The sequence below is a fragment of the Thamnophis sirtalis genome, unplaced genomic scaffold (assembly GCF_051295495.1).
Source record: "Thamnophis sirtalis isolate CommonGarterSnake01/CBP01778 unplaced genomic scaffold, rThaSir2_p1.2 scaffold_1, whole genome shotgun sequence".
NCBI lineage: Eukaryota > Metazoa > Chordata > Lepidosauria > Squamata > Natricidae > Thamnophis > Thamnophis sirtalis.
In genome coordinates this window covers 6,864,831-6,881,954 of record NW_028261381.1, presented here as the reverse complement: position 1 = coordinate 6,881,954, position 17,124 = coordinate 6,864,831, and the positions used below count along the sequence as shown (strand labels likewise).

General features: G+C 43.1%; 1 protein-coding gene across 1 annotated transcript in view; it reads left to right on the top strand.

Annotated features, from left to right (window-relative positions):
• KIAA2012 (KIAA2012 ortholog) overlaps nucleotides 1-17,124 on the top strand; it is a 98,081-nt gene that overhangs the window by 31,943 nt on the left and 49,014 nt on the right. The window contains exons 6-10 of the mRNA XM_087704967.1: nucleotides 1,278-1,470; nucleotides 3,873-4,003; nucleotides 6,250-6,400; nucleotides 9,364-9,612; nucleotides 10,948-11,079. Of these exons, the coding sequence (XP_087561093.1) occupies nucleotides 1,278-1,470; nucleotides 3,873-4,003; nucleotides 6,250-6,400; nucleotides 9,364-9,612; nucleotides 10,948-11,079 (856 nt within the window). The remainder of the gene's footprint in view (nucleotides 1-1,277; nucleotides 1,471-3,872; nucleotides 4,004-6,249; nucleotides 6,401-9,363; nucleotides 9,613-10,947; nucleotides 11,080-17,124) is intronic.

The following is a 17,124-nucleotide window of genomic DNA, read 5'->3' as shown; positions in this document are numbered from 1 at the left end:
TTTCGATTTCGATTTTATTATATTTATATGCCGCCCTTTTCCCCCGAAGGGGACTCAGGGCGGCTCACAATTCAAATCAGGGAAGGGGGGTACAGACAGAAAATAAAAACAAAACATAACAATACATAATTTAAAAACACACGACAGTCATACCATTCGAGACGGGGGCAACAGCTCTTTAGCCCCAGGCCTGTCGGAACAGCCAGGTTTTAAGGGCTTTGCGGAAGGCCTGGAGGGTGGAATCTCCACGGGGAGTTTGTTCCAGAGGGTCGGAGCAGCCACAGAGAAGGCTCTCCTCCGGGTAGTCGCCAGTCGGCACTGGCCGGCGGATGGAATTCAGAGGAGGCCTAATCTGTGGGATCTAATCGGTCTAGTGGAGGTGATTGGCAGCAGGCGGTCCCTCAAGTACCCAGGTCCAATACCATGAAGGGCGTATCCGGAGACCAATAGGCAGCCAGTGCAGCTCGCAGAGGATAGGTGTTACGTGGGTGAACCGAGGTGCACCCACGATCGCTCGCGCGGCTGCATTCTGGACAAGCTGAAGTCTCCGAATGCTCTTCAAGGGCTGCCCCATGTAGAGCATGTTGCAGTAGTCCAGTCCACCCACAGAGTAGGTTCGAAAAATTTTTGAAACCCACCACTGATACATACATACATATATAGCCTGTTTTGTATGTATATGGAGAGCTTTATTTAGCTAGTGAATTGTTCTCTGTTGGCATCAAATAGAAGTGCTGGCATTCCATTTAATGAAGCTAGATAAAAGGAAGTTTTACTTTACACAATACTACCCCACCAGCGTGAGAGTTTTCAAAGGGAATTAAACAGATCTGTGGAGAATACATCAGTAGCTGCTTAATGGAAGTTGAGGCTACTTCTACTTAATCACCGCTTCATTATCTTTCCAGTATTAGAGATAGTATTCCTCTCAATAATAGCTGCAGAGCAACACGACCAACATAATGCCACGAACTTCATATTGTGTTGTGTGAGCTTTTTGTTGGTATCTGGTTGACCATTGTGAGAACAAAGGGATAGGACAGAAGTGTCTTTCATCTGGACAGGCTAGCAATTTATAGCGCATCCAGTCATTGTTGTGGCGCTACTGTATATCACTTGCAGCTTTGTTCTTCCCATGGTGGTGGTTAGATGATGTTATAAACTGCCCGTGCAAGAGGATTCTTTATTTTCTTATGAATAGAACAGTTGGCTCCCCCCCCCCTCTTTGCTGGTTTTTAAACGCAGCTTTTCAAGTGGTCTTGTTTACCTCCTTCTAGGACAGAGGGATAGAATGTCACCAAGGTGGAAAGACGAAGAAAGAGCCACATCATAACTGTGAAATGCCAAACCGATCCGTAAATTATCCATTATTGGGAAACACGCGAATTGACGCTTCTGAATTTTGGTGTGAGCAATCCCATGTGAATTTCTATGGTGGCTCCTTTCCAGGAAAAAAGATCACCTACAGCGGTAAGGAGATGCTGCAAATTTATGAGCCAAATTGAAAGCCCCCGCTATATTTTTTTTTTAATTTGAAGTGACAGTGGGGAGTTGAGAACCATTAATGGCACCAGTCTTTCTGCCATTCAAATAAAAGTATATAGTATTACAGAATGTAGAAATAAATGCAGGAGTGACCATTTTATTTTAGAAAGATCTTTGTATATTAAACGGATCAATGATGATGTAAGGAACAATTGATATATACATGAGTTGAAATACTTAACCACTATATGGATTAATAATTAATAATGGGAAACTATTCTTGGAATTCTGGATGATTGGTGACATTACGGTCAATTGAAAATATGAATGTATATTATAAATTAATGGGAATTCTTTGTTCTAATCTTCACTTTTTCTCCTTAGAGATAGGTGACACTATAATAGTTTAAAGACTCATTGTGGTTCCACCACAAAACCGCGGTTGACTAAAGCGCGTGTCACTAAAGCGCGGTGACAAAACCGCGCTGTCAAAACCACGCGACAACAGTGCGCCGACAACAGCGCGCCGACAGAAGCGCGCTGTAACATAACCCTAAACCTAACCCTAAACCTAACCCTAAACCTAACCCTAAACCTAACCCTAAACCTAACCCTAAACCTAACCCTAAACCTAACCCTAAACCTTACCTTAAGTTAAATCGCGCTTCTGTCGGCGTGCTGTTGTCGGCGCTCTGTTGTCACGCGCTTTTGACATCGCGGTTTTAGCGCCGGGTGTTGTCAGCGCGCTTTTGACTTTCGCGGTTATGTCATGCCACGATCATTGTTTATTTGATAGATAATTATGAATTTAAGGAATTAAGGATTGTTACAAATGAAAGGATATTAATGATAATTTGAACACATAATGCTCAATGACAGCGAAATATTCAGTTATGTTTAATGCAAAACCAGTGATGTTAATCCTAAGCTTAAGAATTGATGCACAAAAACTTGTAACCAAACAACATGCTTGATGAAATGGAAGAAAGTTGTTCCTTTTTCTTCTCTTGCTTTGTTTTGTATGTGCTGTTTTGTTTAAAAAGAATAAAAATATATATTTTAAAAAAAGAAATAAGAAATAAATGCAGGGATTAATGATGTTGCAGCAGTGGTGGGTTTCAAAAATTGTTCGAACCTACTCTGTGGGTGTGGCTTCCTTTGTGGGAGTGGCTTGCCGCCCATGTGACCGGATGGGAGTGGCTTGCCACCCATGTGACCGGATATGAAGATGCCGATGACACTTGTCAGAACCACCTTAAATTACCTCACACACAGCACTGGCATGCATAAGAATAGGATGTAAACTTGTTTCTTAAAAGGCATCTTTGGTTTGCGTTAAAACAACTTCAACACACGCAATGTTCTGATTGCACCACAAACGCAGTAGTCATCCTCACCTTTCACAGAGGCACTGAGTTTTATAAATATGAGCATGATAGTGTAGAATAATCACATCCAAGGACCAGTGGTGGGTTTGAAAAAAGTTTGGAACCTCTTCTGTAGGTGTGGCCTGCTTTCCGGGTCCACTGGTGGAACCTCTTCTAACCGGTTCGGTAGATTTGACGAACCGGTTCTACCGAACAGGTGCGAACTGGTAGGAACCCACCTCTGTGTTGCAGGATGGTTGTATTTGTATATTTGTGTCCATGACACATTGAACCACAAACCGAAATGCCGACTACATTGTAGTTACTGTCTGGTAAAAATTGAGTGTGCATACTGTAGTGGTCCAGAAATTGGACTAGAATCAGGAACACCTAGATTTGCACTGGAGAAAGGAAGAAGTATTTAATTAGCAAACAAATAAAGGTTCATAATATTATGTGGATTGAGAACATTGAGCTAATTGAGTAAAACACAGCCAGGTAACAGAGAGTTAGCATGGTATGCAAACACAGTCATTATACCTCCCTCTGCTGGAATTTTTTAAATTAAGTAGAAAAACCAACAAATATCACCACGGGGCTACACTCTGCTATATTATACTTGCTTTCTGGTAAATAACCTCTTTTATATCGCAAGCAAATACTGCAACATCTGGAAGAGAGAGAGAGATACAAAAGAATTGGAAACTGGTTTTTGCCAGTCGGTATCACGTTTGGTTGGAAAGCACATTGTACAGTAATATAGAGTTTTATACCCCCAAAAGGTGGTGGTGGGGAGCATATCAGGGAAAAGAGTATGCTAGGTTTTTTTGCATCTAAAGTTGTAAAACAGTCATGCGGGCTCCGTTTCCAATGTAATATCTGCAGCCTATCACAGAATGAGCACTGATTCAATCTTCAGTTCAGCTATCGCAGTTTCCTTCATAGATTTTGATGAGAATGAACCATGGCTAGAGAGAAGGAAGGCAATTTTGGATCTCTGTTTCCCTGTTTGTTTCGTAGTTAACCAAAATCATCTGAAGAGCACAGCTAGAGGAGGAAGGGGACTCTCTGAAGACACAGAAGTGTTCCCCCTGATTAATCCAGGAGGTAGCAGAGAGCAAGATGAAATCGCAAAGAAACACAGGAAGCAGGTCAGTTCTTCTGCCCATCTGCCAAATCCTACTATTCTGGGGTTGAAGGATGACTCCGAATGCCTAGGAACCATAAAAATAGTTCAAATATTTAGAATTTGTTAGCTTTAAGAAGGATTAATTCTGGAAAAAAACTACACATATGTATAAGGAATAAGTTGGATATTACAAAATGCACTATTTTGCTGAAGACAGTGGTAAGACTGATTTGCATTGGAGATTTCAAGTATGCTTCTATAGCAGTGGTGGGTTTCAAAAATTGTTCGAACCTACTCTGTGGGTGTGGCCTCATATGTGGGAGTGGCTTGCCGCCCATGTGACCGGATGGGAGTGGCTTGCCGCCCATGTGACCGGATATGAAGATGCCAACGACACTTGTCAGAACCACCTTAAATTACCTCTCACACGGCACTGGCATGCATAAGAATAGGATGTCAACTTGTTTTTTAAAAGGCATCTTTGGTTTGCGTTAAAACAACTTCAACACACGCAATGTTCTGATTGCACCACAAACGCAGCAGTCATCCTTGCCTTTCACAGAGGCACTGAGTTTTATAAATAGGAGCATGATAGTGTAGAATAATCCTATCCAAGGACCAGTGGTGGGTTTCAAAATTTTTTGGAACCTCTTCTGTAGGTGTGGCCTGCTTTCCGGGTCCACTGATGGAACCTCTTCTAACTGGTTCGGTAGATTTGACGAACCGGTTCTACCGAATAGGTGCGAACTGGTAGGAACCCACCTCTGTGCCAAATCCTACTATTCTGGGGTTGAAGGATGACTCTGAATGCCTAGGAACCATAAAAATAGTTCAAATATTTAGAATTTGTTAGCTTTAAGAAGGATTAATTCTGGAAAAAACTACACATATGTATAAAGAATAAGTTGGATATTACAAAATGCACTATTTTGCTGAAGACAGAGGTAAGACTGATTTGCATTGGAGATTTCAAGTATGCCTCTGTAGGTCTCCTGCATGAAAAAAGATCAGGAGGCAATTGTTCCAAGGTTAAGAAAATATTAAATCAATGAATTAATAAGTCTAGAAATAGAGGAGAGGCTACCGATTTAATAACTATGGCTAGTGATCTAGTCATCAGCCTTCGACATGGCCTCCTATTCTAACCTTGTATCATAAGTCAACTGAAATGCAATAGTGCGCCCAACAATTAATTATTCCCAAAGTATATCCCAATAAGGGGAAATTGTGCTCTGGGGTGCAATATGATGTAATCCAGTGTCCCTGAGGCTGCATTTCAATTTTAATTGGAGGGAAACTCCAGTGAACAGTTGATCAGGCTGTGTGTCTCATTAACATCAAAGGGAATTAAGCCTGTTTAACGGTTTATTGCACTGCGTCCTGTATACCTTTTTTTTTTTCCATGTTGTATATATAACAGAAATTCTCCTAAGCATGGTGAAAAGCTTAACACAGCCTTCCCCACTGGGTGCCCTCCAAGGGAATTGGACTTCAGTTTCTTCTAATCCCCAAGGCTTATATTGGCCATGCTAGTTGAATTATGGGCGCAATGCCCGTTATCAAGAGGGAATCAGGCTGGGAAAAATGACACACATACACACCAGTGGTGGGTTTCAAAAATTGTTTGAACCTACTCTGTGGGTGTGGCCTCCTTTGTGGGAGTGGCTTGCCGCCCATGTGACTGGATGGGAGTGGCTTGCCGCCCATGTGACCGGATATGAAGATGCTGACGACACTTGTCAGAACCACCTTAAATTACGTCACACACAGCACTGGCATGCATAAGAATATGATGTAAACTTGTTTCTTAAAAGGCATCTTTGGTTTGCGTTAAAACAACTTCAACACACGCAATGTCCTGATTGCACCACAAACACAGTAGTCATCCTTACCTTTCACAGAGGCACTGAGTTTTATAAATAGGAGCATGATAGTGTAGAATAATCCTATCCAAGGACCAGTGGTGGGTTTCAAACAAATTTTGGAAGCTCTTCTGTAGGTGTGGCCTGCTTTCCGGGCCCACTGGTGGAACCTCTTCTAACCGGTTCGGTAGATTTGACGAACCGGTTCTACCGAATAGGTGCGAACTGGTAGGAGCCCACCTCTGATACACACGCACCTTTTATAAAATCTGTCCATGGCAGGGTAAGTGTGCGTTTTTAGGCGCATGATTTTGACGCGTTTTCTGTCATTTGTTGTGCAAAAACTGTCAAAGATCTGTGGCATTCGCTATATTAAAAAGTGCCTTGAAGTTCTGTTTTTCTCCAGGTGCCAGAATTTTGCAAGTTACCCCAAATAGCTGAAAGCTCAGCCAGCGCTCAAAGGGAAAAAATAAGACCCAGGGAGCTTTCGAAAGAACTCGTGATCCTTCCGCTGCTGGTTCAGTCGGAGTCTCCAGCTAAAGCAAAAGGCTCAAGAGGTACAGCCACACCCTTTGAATTGTGGGAAGTTATCACCCAGCCCGCTCCCAGAAAAATGAAATATCCTAGGAAATATTGAGAAGGCAGAATATTTCTCTGGATGTGAAAAGAAAGAAAGATGTTTTAAAAGACAGAATAGCTGCCTGCAGCTTCCTGCCCATCCCCACTTTGTTAATGGGCCATTAAGAAGGCCAAGCTAGTCCCTTTTACATAATAAAGACTTCTCCACTGCAGCCCCAGGGGGGATGGGAGTAAAGGCATGATAATATTGGCCCTTTACCCAACTGACCACATGGCATCTGAGAACTCAACCAAATCTGGATTCAAAACACAGCCTAGAGAGTAGCCCCCTGCATGGCCCCATGGGAGTCTGACAACCAATCAGAATACAATTCTTACACAGGAACAGGAAACAGAGAGGTGGGACTGAACAGGTTATAAAAAGCCTAGCAAGCCCCTCCCTCAGCCCTTCTCTTCTTCTCCAGCAACATTGAAGCATGTGATCACCTTTTCTGTTCAGGGCTCAAGCCAAGTGGTCCTGTCCAACAATAAACCATCTTTCCAAGCAGCCTCCATGTCTCCAGTGTCTTTTCCCCCACTTGGAGCCAAACCCAGAAGGACATTTCTTTCATCAGAATGAAGGGGACTTGCTCATTACGAGTAGAAAGTCAGCAAAACAATCTTCCAGAATGAGTCTAATGGCTTTATGTCTGCTTAAAATACCTACCTATGGATAGGCTTGGCTTAGGTGGCTGTTTCCTTCTTGGCTGAAACACGATGCACACATCAAAGGCTCATTTCAAAGGGTGCTGCTCTCACCAGGAAAACATTTGCCAAACTCCAAACACATCTTCTTTCTCTAGCTTTGTCTTGTGAGTCTCTCTGTTTTTATCTTGCTCTCTCTTTCACATATCTTTAAAAAAACCAACAATCTGACAATCTTAATCTCCTTTTCCCAAGAATTTCCTTGATTTTTCTGGACTGGCATTGCCTGTTGACATTATCTTAACTAACTTGTTTTCTTTACTATTGAGCAGCAGACCAGCCTCTTCAGCGAGAGAGATTTTAAAATTTTCCTCGCTTCTAACCACCAAGGAGGTTTCACGAGCATAGATATTCATGACATAATAATTTCTTCCATTAGCTTACATTTATTCAAACTCTTGCACAATCCCCCAAATTATCCCGTTTTTTAAAAATTATCATAATTCACTGGATTATAATATGGAACTACCACAACCTATGAATTTCTATTTTCAGGTAAAAGTGTGTTCAATGACCTATACTCTCCCATTCATAGCTTCTGATATACAGTTTCAATCCTTTGTTCATAGTTAAACCCAAATCTTTACTTCCCTGCCTGCATCTATCAACTCAGTTCCACAAAATCAGTTTAACTTTGTCCAGATCTATTACATTCCCTTTCTCTTAATTTCACAGATACGTGTTCTGACCCCCTCCTCCGTCCAGTAACGGATGCCGAGACAAGCTTAACTGGAATGTCCTTTAATTAGCAAAACACCAAAACCTCGGTGGTTGAAAGCCAAGCAAGCAAATAAGGATCTTGGCAGCAACTCAGACAAACTCAGGCAGTAATAAACATAGATAAGGCTTGGCAGCAATCCAGCCTGCCAAGCTCACAGAACTGTCCTCCGACATTCAATCCTGCGTTGACTTCTGCAAAGAGGGCCGTGTGCATAAGTAGCTTTTATAGTCTGGAGAGGAGCCTAATGACCACCAGCTGAGTACAATCACCTCCTGTAATTGCATAATTGTTCCTGACACCTAGTAGCTCTTTGATGGCGTGCATCCAGGAACAACTCACTGCTGGCTTCTGGATCACTCTCCCTTGTCTCCTCCCCACTGGTCCAAGGTTCAGGCACCACCTGGTGGCCAACCAGTCTCTCTGCACCCTGCTCGGAGTCGGAACCTTGTCCAGGATCCTCCACATCCTCCAGAGCCTACTCATAGGGCCCCTCGCTGTCCAACGGCTCCTGCTGGGCCACAACATATACACAATATATGTAAACTCATATTTGTGGCAAATTTACTCCAAGGATATGCACAGTGTTCAAGCCAAGTTCTCTTATCTAGTTTAACCTTGCAAGCTCAGATATATATATATGGTGTACTATTGCACTAGTTCAACTCTTACTCTTTTTGTATATGGATTTGCACATTTCTTTGGGGATCTCAATTTCAGTTATTTAGTCAATATTGTGCAAAATCCATGACGTTTTCCATTTTACTACAAGTTTACTTTCAGATCTCCTTTCAGCTTAGCTTATGCATTACAACAATAATGCTAAACAATTGCAGAAATGAACTAAAACTTAGCAATACTGATTACAGTGTGCATTGCAGTTTTCATTGTCAGCATTATATAATTCATGTTTCCATACTTTCTGCAAGGTAGCTATCATATGTAGTTACATACCGTATCTTTTGGAGTATAAAACACACCTTTTTCCCTCAACAAAGAAGGTGAAAATTTGGGTGGATCTTATGCACTGAATACAGCATTTTTGGCCTACTGAAACCCCACCCCTTTGCAAAAATGGATGTGCAGAGGCTTGCAAAGTGCTTCTGGCGGCTGGGGAGGGTAAAAAAAGCAAAAACAGGGCCATTTTTGCCCCCCCCCTGCACCCGCCAAGAGCACTCTACAAGCCTCCCAAACCCTCTGTATGCCTCCCCCCCCCTTTTTTTTTTGCAAAAAAATCTTTTTTTTTAAATTTAACTCTTCAAAATCATGGTGCATCTTATACTCCGGTGCGTCTTATAGTCCAAAAACACGGTACATATTGACCTGAATTCAGTTTATTTCTGGGTAGACATATAGATAATTGCATTATATGTGATTATACATTAATCATAAACTTTTAGCATGTTAGTTTTAATTAGGGTATGTTCATAATTTGATTGTGGAGTAACAACTACTGTGATCTGTTCTCTTACTTTGCAGGGACTTGTTCTAAAGGAGTCAAATCTGAGACTGATGTCATGGATAAGCATTCAGCCCTTTTGCCAAATGATCTAGTTTTAGACACCAAGCATAGAAACCAGCAGAAGCAAACTATCGATGGTGGCTTCCTAAGGGCTTCCCAAGATACTTTTTACCTACCCCTAATAAATCCAGACAAGTTTGCACTGAATAATGGGAAAAAAAGAAAGAGAGAAGTGGCCACCGGAACTGACAACACAGAACAAATAGGTCAGATAAATTTTAGTTAATAATAGAATGAGCTTAAATGGCCATTAATTAGAATTGCTTGATTTTAAAGACCTTTTCTTCAATGGTTCCATTTTCTAAAGATTACAAATAGCTGAGTTTTCTTAAATTATATGTCAGACTCGCAAATTTACAGATACGAAAACTGCAGATAGTCATGAATATAATCACTAAAATACAGGTAGTTCTTAACTTACAACTTTTTCTTTAGTGACTGTTTGAAGTTACAACAGCATAGGAAAAAAATGACTTATAACCAGTCCTTGCACATATGACCATCACAGCATCCACATGACCAAAATTTGGGTGCTTGGCCACTGGAATGTATTTATGATATGCTGGGGTCATATGATCATTATTTGCAACTTTCCCAAGCAAGTTCGGATGACATGGGGCTGCCCCTGAAAAGTGTTCGGAGACTACAATTGGTCCATAATGCAGCCGCGTGAGCGATATTGGGTGTACCAAGATACACCCATGTTACATCTATCCTCCGCGAGCTGCACTGGCTCCCTATCGGTCTCCGAACGCGCTTCAAGGTGCTGGTTATCACCTTTAAAGCCCTACATGGCCTACGACCCGGATATCTGCGAGACCGTCTTCTGCCACACACCTCCCAAAGGCCGATAAGATCACACAGGGTGGGCCTTCTCCGGGTGCCGTCAACCAGACAATGTCGTCTGGCGACTCCTTGGGGGAGGGCCTTCTCTGTAGCTACTCCGGCCCTATGGAACGAACTACCCCCAGAGATCCGGACCCTCCCCACTCTCTCGGCCTTCCGAAAGGCTACTAAGACCTGGCTATTCCGGCAGGCCTGGGGCTGTTGACCTCATGAATGAGGTCCAGCCCCGCCTAGACTGAGTGCATGATGTGTTTTTTTTTAAATTCTGCTTTCTTCTTTATTTTTTATTTTTTATCTTTTTAGAGATTTAATTCTGTAAGCCGCCTGGAGTCCTTCGGGATTGGGCGGCATATACATTCATTAAATTTGAATTTGAACAAAGTCAATGTGGGAAACAGGATTCACTTAATAACTGCATAACAACTGCAGTAAACTGTGTAACAACCATGGCCAAAAAAAGGGTGAGAATTGGGTGCAACTCATTTAACTGCCTTGTTAGCAATCATGGTTATAAGTCAAGGACTACCTGTAAGGGTTTGTTTAGAAGAAACAGCAAGCTACAGAGAAATATTTAGGATTTTAAATGTTGCTAATTTCCAATAAGGGTTAAATCTGAGATTTTTCTCTTAGTCCGGAGAATTTATTTCCATTGATATAATATTATTCCTCTTTCTCTCAATCTTCTTATTTTCAAGAAAGCCATAAAAGCACTTCACTCAATATCCTTCTGGCCGGTCCTAATGGAGAAATTGTCTGTCCATCACTCTTGAGATCTGTTGAAAATATAGATAATCCCAGGGAATTTCAACTAGCTATAGATGAAGAAGGTAAGGACACAAAACATTTGGTTTAAAAAAAAACAAATTGCTCATATAATGTAAATGTCACGCAACAGGAATAAAGAGTGTAGCCAGATTAATAGATCTTCAGGCAATATTGCTTTTTGGTACTAACAAAAATGCTAATGTATGTGTTCATTTATGTAAATTATTGTTACTTAATGAAGGGGTGGAGTTAAGATAGGGAAGAGGCATCATCCCCTGTAAAGTGCTCCTCCAAAGGAGTACTTTTTATCATCATACTTTTGATATTTGTTCAGTACAAGCAATATTTTCTTTGTAGTAAATCTCTAAATAAGTGTTGATCGGTTAATAATGTTCTATCAAATCAATAGCACTTAGCTTATATAGCATTTCACACTGCTTTACAGCCTCTCTCTAAGCGGTTTACAGAGTCAGTATATTGCACCCAACAATCTGGGTCCTCGTTTTACCGACTCGGAAGGATGGAAGGCTAAGTCAACCTTGAGCCGGTCAGGATCAAACTCCTGGCTGTGGATAGATTTAGCCTGCAATACTGCGTTCTAACCACTGTGCCACCAGGACTGTGCCAGTATTTACTCTTCGCGACCATACCGAGAGATTTTCTCCATTGCCACTGTAATTGAGTCTATCCCAGTGGTGGGTTTCAAAAATTGTTCGAACCTACTCTGTGGGTGTGGCCTCCTTTGTGGGAGTGGCTTGCCGCCCATGTGACCAGATGGGAGTGGCTTGCCGCCCATGTGACTGGATATGAAGATGCCGACGACACTTGTCAGAACCACCTTAAATTACCTCACACACAGCACTGGCATGCATAAGAATAGGATGTAAACTTGTTTTTTAAAAGGCATCTTTGGTTTGCGTTAAAACAACTTCAACACACGCAATGTTCTGATTGCACCACAAACGCAGTAGTCATCCTTACCTTTCACAGAGGCACTGAGTTTTATAAATATGAGCATGATAGTGTAGAATAATCATATCCAAGGACCAGTGGTGGGTTTCAAAGAATTTTGGAACCTCTTCTGTAGGTGTAGCCTGCTTTCCGGGTCCACTGGTGGAACCTCTTCTAACTGGTTCGGTAGATTTGACGAACCGGTTCTACCAAATAGGTGCGAACTGGTAGGAACCCACCTCTGGTCTATCCACTTGTTATTGCTTGTTCTTTTCCCTTTCCTTTCCCCTTTGCCAGCTCTAGAACCTTCTCCTGAGAGACAGATCGTTGCATGTGTCTGAAGTTGGATAATTGGAGCCTGGTCATTTGCACACTGAGCGAAAACTCTTAAGTTGATTTGTTCAATGCCCCCTTCATTTGTTTCCTTGGCTCTCTATATTATTCCCAGGAGTCTTCCCCAACACCAAAATTCAAAAGTGTCAATATTCTTTCTGTCCTGCTTCTTCAAACTTTCACTTCAATAGAGTGTCACAAGGAATACCATTACCTGCTCTGTTTTGATCTTTCTAAAGCAGAAGGCAGCTTATTTATATCCTGGTCAGGTGGTGATATTCTGCGTCAGCCAGCCAAAGCCTTTCAGGGGTACTTTGATGTAATTTTCAGAATTTGATTGAGGTTGTTGGTGTGCAAAGGGGAAGAAAAATAATCTTGTTTTTTTTTAATTTGTTTTATTTGTTATGCTCCACACTCTTTCCCAATACATATGCACATATATTAGCATCTGCACAAAATTAACAGAGCATTCCTGTGATTCTGTTAACAGGGGTGGTTTGCTAGTTAGATAGGAGCTATTCATTTGCACAGAGAAATGCTTTCCATCTCAGCCTATCTTTAGTAACCATCAGCGGCAATTTCATTCTATAATCTCCTTGATCTCATCCATCTGTGTTATTCCTGGTCTTCCCATTCTTCTATTTCTCTCAGCTTTGCCAAGCTAACTGTTTTTTCTAGAGCATTTGTCTACATTACATGTCCAGAGTATTGATATTGTTCCTGCTGTTCATTGCCTCAATTTTTTGTGTTTGGCTGATTGATTCAGATAGGCATTAATGTAATGTCTGGGTCACATAGCTGGGCATTCTATGTGTGCGTATGCACGCGCACACCAGTGACGTGCGGTGAGCTTCATGGCCGGTGAGGCAAGCGGGACCCGCTCTATGGCAGACGGCGCCGGGACGCGGCAGCAGGGCTTTAAAGGGCTCCCCCCTCCCCAGCCAGCCAGTCCACCCAGCCCATTCCTCCCCCTGCCACCGCTGTGCCCAACAGGCCAGGCGTCTCGCGTTTATGGTGGACATAAACGCGAGATGCCTGGCCTGTTGGGACACAGGGGTGAGAATGTCCCTGCCACTGCTGTGCTCCGCCGCTTCGCCCCCCCCGCCTCCTCCAACCCCACCGCTGTGAAGAAAGAAACACACGCACACACATAAACACACACAAATTCCTCACAATAAAAAATTACAAATATTTTTGAATGCCCCCCCCCCTCCGTCCGATCCACATACCTTTTCCAGCTGTGGAAACTCTTTCAACTCTCCTCTTGTCTGCCTGCCATGATGAAAATGTAAAAAATTAAATAAAAAAGCAACAGGCACGACTTGCTGCTCTCAGATCAGGAGGCAGGAGAATCACGTGCCTCCTTTGCATAAGGATTTTTTTCCGCCTTTTAACCCTTGCTTAACTCTGAGCAAGGGTTAAAAGGCAAAAAATTCCTTATGCAAAGGAGGCCCATAGTTCTCTCGCCTCCCCCTACAGTTAGCACTAAGCAGACTCAGAGTCACTGGGACTTTGGAGTCTGGCAGCAACTACCTTGGCCTTTTTAATTCTTTTAAAAATTCTTTTCTTTTCCTCATGGCACTGGTGAGGCCCCGCCTCCCCTGCCTCCCCTGACTGCACGTTCCTGGCGCACGCACACACACATCCCAGCAAAGAAAACAGCAACACAATACCACTTTAAAGATAGCATAACATCCATCATTCCAGTCTTCATGGGATTGTCACTTCCAGCCACTTACTACCATATACTCCATGTTGATCATAATCTCCACATTATCCAGTCCATGTGCAATTATAGTAGAATACTCATTGGTCTCTCCAATATACACAGGAAATGCGCTCTACATGGGCAGCCCTTGAAGAGTATTCGGAGACTTCAACTCGTCCAGAACGCAGCCGCGCGAGCGATTGTGGGTGCACCTTGGTACACCCACGTTACACCTATCCTCCGCGAGCTGCACTGGTTACCGATCAGTCTCCGGATACGCTTCAAGGTGCTAGTCATGGTATTCATGACTATTCATGGTATTGGATCTGGGTACTTGAGAGACCGCCTGCTGCCAATTACCTCCCACAGACCCATTAGATCTCACAGGGTTGGCCTCCTCCGGGTGCCATCTACCAGCCAATGCCACCTGGCTATTACCCAGGGAAGGGCCTTCTCTGTGGCAGCTCCGGCCCTCTGGAATGAACTCCCCGTGGAGATCCGGACCCTCACCTCTCTCCAGGCCTTCCGAAAAGCCGTCAAAACCTGGCTTTGCCGGCAGGCCTGGGGTTGATGAGTTCCCTCCCCTCTCGACATGTATGGTTGTGCGACTGTTGTCTACTTTTATTATTTGTATTTTGTCTTTTTATGTTCCCCTTTTTCCCCCTTGAATTGTTTGCCACCATGAGTCCTCCCGGAGAAGGGCGGCATACAAATAATAAAATACAATACAATACAATACAAACACCACCTGTCCAATATGAGAGCATTACCTTATCAGAATACAACAACAAGACCAGAGCCAAGATTGATTTGATTTGATTTGATTTGATTTATTGCATTTCTATGCCGCCCTATTCCCAGAGGGACTCAGGGCGGCTCACAAACCAAAGTAAGGGGGGGGATACAGACAGGAGGAAAAAAAAAACAGACAACTACAACAATTTAAAAACAATCAACAAGCACACAATTCGAGCGGGGACGGGAACTCGTCAGCCCCAGGCCTGTCGGAACAGCCAGATTTTAAGGGCTTTGCGGAAAGCCTGAAGGGTGGTGAGGATCCGAATCTCCACGGGGAGCTTGTCTCAGAGGGCCGGAGCAGCCACAGAGAAGGCCCTCCTCCGGGTGGTAGCCAATCGGCATTGGCCGGTAGATGGAATTCGGAGGAGGCCTAATCTGTGGGATCTAATCGGTCTACTGGAGGTAATTGGCAGCAGGCGGTCTCTCAAGTACCCAGGTCCAATACCATGAAGGGCTGGTTCCAGTGATACACTTTGCAGGATTTTCTGCAGATATTCTTTTTGCAATAGCAACTACTATTAACACTCTTGTTAATAGGCGAATCAACCATACAAATAAGAAATGATGACTATTCCCATCACAGGCACAAGAACCAATCTAAACGGTGCTTCTTTTTCTCTGTATTGTCATATCTGACTCACTAGAATGACAACAATGCGCACTCTGCATTATTCTCATTAATGCTCTTTCTCTTACTTTTCTTTTTCTTTTTTTTTTTGGAAACTAGTTTCCTTACTCTTTTCCAGTGATTGTATTTGTCCGATGCTGTCTAAGTTGTGTTCCAATATTCACCGACACCATTCAAAACATCAAATAAATAATGCATTAACCCAGCTGTCAAAGCCTTTGTAATCTCCTCAGGATACAGTACATTTTACTAAGCTAGCATGGAAGTTTCCCTAAAAGGGGGTTGTAGGCCTCTAATTGTAGAGATATAATATCGGGAGGCTCACTCTGGCGCAAACTTTGGATTCTAACGCTGCAATCCTTTATAGAATCACACCGAAGTTTGTGAATTTCCAGGGAACATCAGTGAGCTCTGTAAAGCAGTGAGGTGCTGCTATTCTTATAACTGGGCTTCTGTGCCTTTGAACGATATACAAAACAGGAGATTAATAATCCCAAATAAACGAGATACTTGAAAGAATAAAAAAAAATATGACTAAAAACCCCAACTGGAGAGATATATTTCATTTCATTTCATTTTATTGAGTTTGTATGCCGCCCTATTCCCGAGAGACTCAGGGCGGCTCACAATAAAAAAGGGAGGGGATACAAAAAATAAAATAAAAACAACAATTTAAAATTCAACAACAGCCGTAACCTCGAATGGGGCTGGATAGTTCAACAGCCCCAGGCCTGCCGGAACAGCCAGGTCTTAATTGCTTTGCGGAAGGCCGGAAGGGTGGTGAGGGTCCGGATCTCAACGGGGAGATCATTCCAGAGGGCGGAGCAGCCACAGAGAAGGCCCTCCCCCGAGGAATCGCCAGCCGACATTGGCTGGCAGATGGAATTCAGAGGAGGCCTAGTCTGTGGGATCTAATAGGTCTTTGGGAGGTAACTGGCAAGAGGCGGTCTCTCAAGTACCCAGGTCCGATACCAAGTAGGGCTTTAAAAGTAACGACTAGCACCTTGAAGCGTGTCCGGAGACCAATGGGCAGCCAGTGCAGCTCGCGGAGGATAGGTGTAACGTGGGTGTACCGAGGTGCACCCACAATCGCTCACGCAGCTGCATTCTGGACAAGCTGAAGTCTTCGAACACTCTTCAAGGGCAGCCCCATGTAGAGCGCGTTACAGTAGTCCAGTCTTGGTCCAGTCTCTGTAGCTTCTCTGTAATACAGAGGTTTTCACTGAAACTATGTTCAGTAATGCTTTGCTTTGCTCAAAACTAAATCAAGGATCTTCCAAGCAGTGAGGCATATCAGTTAGAGGCATGGCCCTTCTGTGCTTTTCTGATGAGTTTTGCCAGGGCCGTATAGCCAGCCACCTATAGGCATTAACAACCTGCTATTTCGAGTCTGTGATTAGAACAGACAGTTGTTTGGGTCTCCTATTGTGGAAAATGTTCTGGGATGCAGAAACATCTCTATTGGCACTTTGTAAGACAAAAAAGACAAAATAATATCCCGGGCTGCCTAAGAAGAAGAAGAGTGTACAAATTATAGCAATAGCAATAGCAATAGCAGTTAGACTTATATACCGCTTCATAGGGCTTTCAGCCCTCTCTAAGCGGTTTACAGAGTCAGCATATTGCCCCCAACAACAATCCGGGTCCTCATTTCACCCACCTCGGAAGGATGGAAGGCTGAGTCAACCC